Genomic DNA, 6,411 nt, shown 5'->3' on the forward strand with positions numbered 1-6,411 from the left:
TCACCGGAAGCCGGAAGTGAGGTAGAGACGTCGACGCGCACCGCTGGTGACCGGGATTTCAACCTTGCACTGCTGCAGTGAAACAGCTTCCAGCACTTTGATTAGAAAACCTTCTCCAGTACGAAGCTCATAAACGCCCGGTGGCCGGTTAAGCTCTTCCGCGTGCTGTGCCATTAAGAATTGCGGTAAGGATTCATCGCAGTTGTGTCTGCAGACTGTACAAACACAGTGTATCATATGTTCGTTTTATATGCATATTGTGTGAAGTTTATTCAGTAAAGAGTTTTATGTGACGATTGATGCGATGCTTTTAATAATACGAACGGCAGCGTTGTGTGTAAAATCTAGTTGGTTTCTGAAAAAATATACACCTCGTAAGAGAGCTTCTTTATATCAAAGTACGGCGACCTGTTGACTGATAAACGAATCGCTTGTGCTTCAGGTCTGTCGGCCTTCCCTGAAATACAGGTACGGAGTAACGGGACCAGCCACCTCTCCGGTTTCTGTAATTCGCCGTGCCAGCGTGCTGACACCCATGCGGACTTTGAACCTTGCTTGGACATGGAGGAGTTACTTCACCGCAGCTGTGAACTGTGGCCGCGATTACTCCCCCTGCTCAGCGGCCTGGACTGTGCTGCCGAGAAGGGCTTACTGTGTGGAAGCAACCCTGAGACAGCAGATGGAGGATCTGACGGAAAGGGAGAGAAGGGGCCTAGATAGGCTGTACCAGGGACTGCTGCAGGGTCAGCGGGCCTGCCTGGCAGAGTCCATCACCCTGGTGGAGACACAGCACCCCCACAAGAAGGTGCTGGCCCAGATACTGCTGCAGCAAGTCCTGGCCTACAGGAAACGGCAGGAAGAGCTGAAGGGCGGCAAACCGCTGGCTTTCAGAGTGGGTCGGTGGGGCTTTGGGTATTAACTTCTTATCCCTAGTGCCGGCATGTAGGCAAGTAGTAAAATAAAAGGTCTGAACCACCCTCAAAGTTGACTTCAGCCCCTGGTCGGCTAAATCTATCAAGCTCCCCCTGGTCGGTGAAGACTTCTGAGGGGGCATCTCAGGGTGACCTGTCGATCATACGTCCATTGATATGCAGACTCGGGTTATGGATCAAGTGCTTTTGACATTGTTTTGGGCCCCAGAGTTCAGTCATTCCCTGCAGACATCATTTGTCTTAATCCTACTTCTTGATATGCTCTAGCAAGGCAGTAGGAATGTGTGTGGGTGTATATAATTTCATTCACCCCTCACAATAGACAGGTCTTTTTATTAAATTGTGTCCCTACCCCAAATACCAAACTCTGCTATATAATTGTGCTCTAGGACAGAATGCAGGATTTTTACAGTTTAATGTTGATTTTTTTTTTTGGCATCAAGCCCCCGTTTGTATGGCACTCAAGAGAATTAAATTCATTTAAAAGCAGAAAGCATATTTTCTACTATTTCATTTTTTCTGTAAATGGCTGAAAACATCTCCTCTGTCATGACAGGGCTTTCTGGTCCCCCCGGCGCTGGCAAGTCCTCCTTCATCGAGGTTTTCGGGAAGATGCTGACGGGAAAAGGCCACAGGGTGTCTGTGCTGGCGGTGGATCCGTCGTCCTGCACATCTGGCGGTGAGGTTAGCCAGCCTGGCTATCCAGCAGCTTTTCTTCGTGAGAGATACCGTGTGTGCCTGTTTCCGCCTGACCGGCATGTATTCCGCCCCACGGCTCAGCAAGTTAGGCCTCCCAAGTCTGTGATGGGAAGGTTGTTGATTCGGATCCTGTGATGGGAAGGTTGTTGGTTCGGATCCCGTGATGGGAAGGCTGTTGGTTCGGATCCCGTGATGGGAAGGCTGTTGGTTTGGATCCTGTGATCGGAAGCCTACCCACATCTCTATTGGGTACTTAAGGTTCTTAACCCCCAAAAAAATGCTCCTGGGGCATTGGGTTGACAACCAGTTTTGCACTGGGACCCTAAGCTTCGCTCTCACCTCTATATGTACACATCGTGATGCACCTTCTTTTGGTACATATACAAATGAGTGAAATTAAATGCGTTATGTATCTTTTATTCCTTTACACCAGGGTCACTCATGGGTGACAAAACACGCATGATGGAGCTGTCACGAGACATGAATGCTTTCATTCGCCCATCCCCCTCGTCAGGCACCCTGGGCGGGGTCACCAGGACCACCAATGAAGCCATAGTGCTGTGTGAAGGGGCAGGTTATGACATCGTTTTGGTCGAAACCGTCGGTAAGCTTTTTTTTTTTTTCCCCCATTTAAAATTTGCGATTTGCCGAGAAATATTTCTGCCGTTGTGTGTCAAAATCTGGTGAAATATTTCCATGGCAAATCTGATGGGAATGTCGCCCTCCAGGTGTCGGCCAATCGGAGTTTGCGGTTGCTGACATGGTGGACATGTTTGTGTTGCTGATTCCACCAGCAGGGGGCGACGAGCTACAGGCAAGTTATGAGAAATTGATAGGAATTGATGGGTGCGATCAAACCGTTATGAAATGAGTCGTCACCGTTTTGTCGATCTGCTGTGCCCTGCTGGGTGGGTGTATCCGTGTTCACAATCGCACATCACTTTAAAAAGCCTGTCAAACACTTAAAATTTGACTTGCTTTCTGTGATTTGTAAGTGCATGATTTTTGGATGGATGGATTTTTTTTTTTTTCCTTGACCGGCTCGGCCTGGGTTGGTTGGGGTTGCTGTGTGTTTGCATAGTATACATTTCTGCACATCCGGAAGTGGTAACCATTTGATTTTTTTTTCTTCTGCCGTTTATGATTAGATGGTAGGGGACGTGAAAATGCTAGTTCTCATCCCCTAATTTTGTTTTTGTAAGAACATTTTGAATGATTTTTTTAGGGTTTGCTGAAGCAGCCTGGATACCAAAGCCTATTCAGCCACTGTTTCTGTGCTCCTTTGTCCTCAGTGCTGTACCTGTATTTCTTAATGTTTCATCCATCCATCCCTTCATTGCCCTATTGAGGGGCGGGGGGGTCTGGAACCTATGTGCACGAGGCGGGGGGCCAGCCCATTGCAGGGCGCACACACACACCAGTCACTCACACACCACTCACTCACATCTATGGGAAATTTAGCATGTTTTTTGGACTGTGGGGGGAAGCCAGAAGAAATCCCACGACAACACGGACCAACTTGGCGGTGGAGACTTAAACGCCGGTCCCAGAGGTGCGAGGCAATAGTGCTAACCACTGCACCACCAGGCCGCCCACCTTTTGGGGTTCATTTAAATTAAAAACAGGCCATGAAAAATGTCGTTAAAAATTCAGGTAGCGCCCATGCAACAAGAACTTTTAAAAAAATTCCTTTCTTGGTTCTTAGCTGTTGTCTCAGATTTAAGCGTTAGAGTTGAGAACGAAGAAAAGAATTATTTTAAGAAGTTCTTATTGCATGGGTAGCACCTGAAGTTTAAAAATCGTGGCATTTTATAGACCCTACTTTTAATTTGTACGAATTAAATGAGGGGGCAGTACTGTGGTGCGGTGGACAGCACTGTCGCCTTACACCTCTGGGACCTGGGTTCGAGTCTCCCTTAGGGTTCCGTGGGTCCAGAGCTACCAAAGGACCCATAGGTGTGTGCGTCTGAGCCCCCTCCTGGTTTGTTCCCTGGCTTGCGCCCATAGGCTCCAGGCCTCTGCAACAACGAATAAAAGATGGTTGGATAGATATTTTCAAATTTTTACATGTTTCATTTGGTCAAATTTCCCGAATGTCAATATGGTAGATAAATGTCAATATAGTATAAAATCAGTCATTAAAATTCAGTAAGAAACCCTCCCCCAGGCTGTTCTAGCGTGGCTGTGAAGTGACGTAGCATGTAATATCTTTGAATGACATTTTTCTCCAGGGAATCAAGCGGGGCATCATCGAGATGGCGGACGCGGTGGTGGTGACCAAGGCGGACAGCGAGCTGCTGGTGCCGGCGAGGCGGGTGCAGGCGGAGTACACCAGCGCGCTGAAACTGCTCAGAAAACGCTCCAGAGTGTGGAACCCCAGGGTGCGGCCACCTCCCCCGGTCGCTCTAGAACAGGGTCCCCCAATTCTCGTCCTGGGGGGGCCAGCCTGAGACGCAGACTTCCCTGCAGCCCCTCCAGGACAGGAATAAGGGAACCCTGCTCTGGAACCACATCATGACCGTCCTCCAGGACCTCCTACTTTCACGGAAAGCAAGATGGCGCACATTGAGAGACGTTTCCCTCACCCCTTTCCCAGGTGATGCGGCTGTCGTCCAGGACGGGCGACGGCGTGTCGCAGCTGTGGGAGACCATGCAGGCGTTCCGGGAGGCGGGGCTGGCCAGCGGGCAGCTTCAGGAACGCCGCCGGCAGCAGCAGACCGTGTGGATGTGGAGCCTGATTCGGGACAGTGCCCTGCACCTCTTCCAGGAGCACCCAGCGGTGCGGGCAGCCCTACCCCAGCTGCAGGGCAGCGTCTCTGCCGGCGACCTCACCCCAGGCCTGGCCGCAGACTTGCTGCTCAAAGCCTTCACCTCGTCCCAGTGAGGCAGCCCAGGCTCTGTGTCCAGCCCTTTGCATGTCTCGCCTCTCCGCTTCCTAATTTAATAAATCCATCAAACATATTGTGCCAGAATTCCTTCCCGCATCTCTCAGCCATATGGCATACAATGGCCACTCGCCCTCTGAACCCTCACTGTCCACACACAGCTGAGGACCCTCCCACGACTAACCCCTCTCTCCCCAGGCCTCTCGCTTCGTGCTTGCATGCCTGAGCGGTCCACACGCTGTTCGGCCATACATTGGCTACTCTTAAGTCATAATACACAATCACCCCTCCGGCATCAACAAAAAAAGGTGGGGGGGGGGGGCACACTGGGTTTCAGGTTTTGACGAGAGGAGCTGCCACACATTACTGACCATGCAGATTAACATTGTGCAGCAATTCTGGCCTCCTGATGGGGATGAAGTACCATTTCACTACATTATTGGCATCCTCAGGCACGAGCGACACCGTTTAGGAGGGAAGGGGCTACTTCCGTAGTTGAGGGCCTCCCTCAGCTGGCAGCATAAATAAAACGGGAAAAGTTCACCTTCCTGCACCCCACTTACCTTTGTCCTTCTGCGCTTGCAGAAACCAAAACAGGAGCAGCGAATCGAGGAGGGTGTTACTAGGATGTTTCAGAAGCAAAAGTTAAACATCTTTAAAGAACATGCTTGATATTTGTTACGATTAATTGTTAGGGGCATTGCTGGAGATATCATCCTGGGCCCACATCCCGGAGTAATCCAATCCAATCACGTTACAATCTTTTAGGAATCTTCCCAACTCTCCCATCCCCATCTTTAAGGCACCCCTGCCAATTGTGATAGGCTAAACAGGAAGGCCTAGCTTTGCCTATGCATTTTCATGTCTTTTGATACGTAATCCATCATTGTCGTCACTATCTGCCAGCACCCTTCACCGCGTCCCTTTAGTAGAGCTGCCATTCTAGCTGTACTTTCCTGCCAAAAACATCCACAATTCCATTCATGCAAAGGATATGCCCATTGGAACCACCCTGCCCTCTAGTGGACACGCCGGGAAGTTCACGCTCTGCCAGCAGGCTGAGTCTGTCATAAGCAATTTGCCAGTGTCCATGGAGCCGAAGAATTAGGTCTTATTGCGACGCACTGACCTCCACTAAAGGATCTGTGTGAATGCTTATGTCAGGGAATGGTCGAACGCCGTGCAGGACTCAAAGGAGGTGTTTCTGCCTGTGGCTGGGGGGAGTTCTCCGTAGGCGGCTCAGATCGGCAATTCAGTTGGCACCCAGGCTTCGGGTGCATTTGGCACAGAAAAGCACACTGCCACCTAGAGGTGGGAGGCTGACAGTGCAGTGCGTCACGTTAATGACTGCCCATCTGGCGGGTGGCAGCCTAGGAAGTATGTGGCGCGGGGGTGGGTGTGTGTATGGGATGGGGGGGGGGAGAGACTTCACAAGTACACAGGAGGATTGGCAGCCTGCCCAGTGATCTGTACGTGCGAACGAGACCTTTTCAGGTAGCCATCTTAACGTGTGTGTCAGCTGCACTTCCTGTTAGCTCGAGAGCCTGCTTCTCCATGGGCGGAGCTTTGGTAACAAGACACGCCCACCTGAGACAGGTCCCTGGAGGTGGAGTAAAGGGGGGGTGTGTGTGTGTGTGGGGGGGGGGGGGGGTGATGTGGTATTGCCTGCACACAGCCACTCAGTGAATGCTAACATGAATATTAACTGGAACAGGACCACGCTGCTTTGCTTTAGTCTTGGACGACCCCCCCCGACGATGATGGTTTGGTTCTGGTCCTAGCTGGTATTCTCTGCCCCCCCCTTTCCTGTTTCTATCTCACTCTCAACACAATGGCAGCCTTGTAAGGCCAGTGGGGTGCAGCACAGACCCTGTCGTCACACCAGGCCTGCGTTT

General features: G+C 50.8%; 1 protein-coding gene across 3 annotated transcripts; it reads left to right on the plus strand.

Annotated features, from left to right (window-relative positions):
* On the plus strand, positions 1–4,592 carry mmaa (metabolism of cobalamin associated A). Of its 3 annotated transcripts, none has more exons than XM_049005199.1 (7): positions 1–185; positions 469–896; positions 1,489–1,611; positions 2,065–2,235; positions 2,360–2,445; positions 3,863–4,012; positions 4,228–4,592. In XM_049005199.1, the coding sequence occupies exons 2-7, from the start codon at positions 536–538 to the stop codon at positions 4,513–4,515; spliced, it is 1,179 nt and encodes a 392-aa protein (XP_048861156.1). In that variant the 5' UTR covers positions 1–185; positions 469–535; the 3' UTR covers positions 4,516–4,592. The 3 variants fall into 3 exon arrangements, with proteins under 3 accessions (XP_048861156.1, XP_048861155.1, XP_048861157.1); XM_049005198.1 differs by having other exon boundaries at positions 2–185; positions 443–896; XM_049005200.1 differs by having other exon boundaries at positions 2–185; positions 443–714; positions 1,487–1,611.
* The last annotated feature ends 1,819 nt before the right edge of the window (positions 4,593–6,411 follow it).

Source organism: Brienomyrus brachyistius, unplaced genomic scaffold, assembly GCF_023856365.1.
Source record: "Brienomyrus brachyistius isolate T26 unplaced genomic scaffold, BBRACH_0.4 scaffold157, whole genome shotgun sequence".
Classification (NCBI taxonomy): domain Eukaryota; kingdom Metazoa; phylum Chordata; class Actinopteri; order Osteoglossiformes; family Mormyridae; genus Brienomyrus; species Brienomyrus brachyistius.

Excerpts from the sequence above, each read along its gene's own strand:
- mmaa (XM_049005199.1), top strand. The coding sequence starts at position 536 with ATGCGGACTTTGAACCTTGCTTGGACATGGAGGAGTTACTTCACCGCA. Across the intron at positions 2,446-3,862 it reads CAGGGGGCGACGAGCTACAG|GGAATCAAGCGGGGCATCAT; the intron begins GCAAGTTATGAG and ends ATTTTTCTCCAG. Across the intron at positions 4,013-4,227 it reads CCAGAGTGTGGAACCCCAGG|GTGATGCGGCTGTCGTCCAG; the intron begins GTGCGGCCACCT and ends CCCCTTTCCCAG.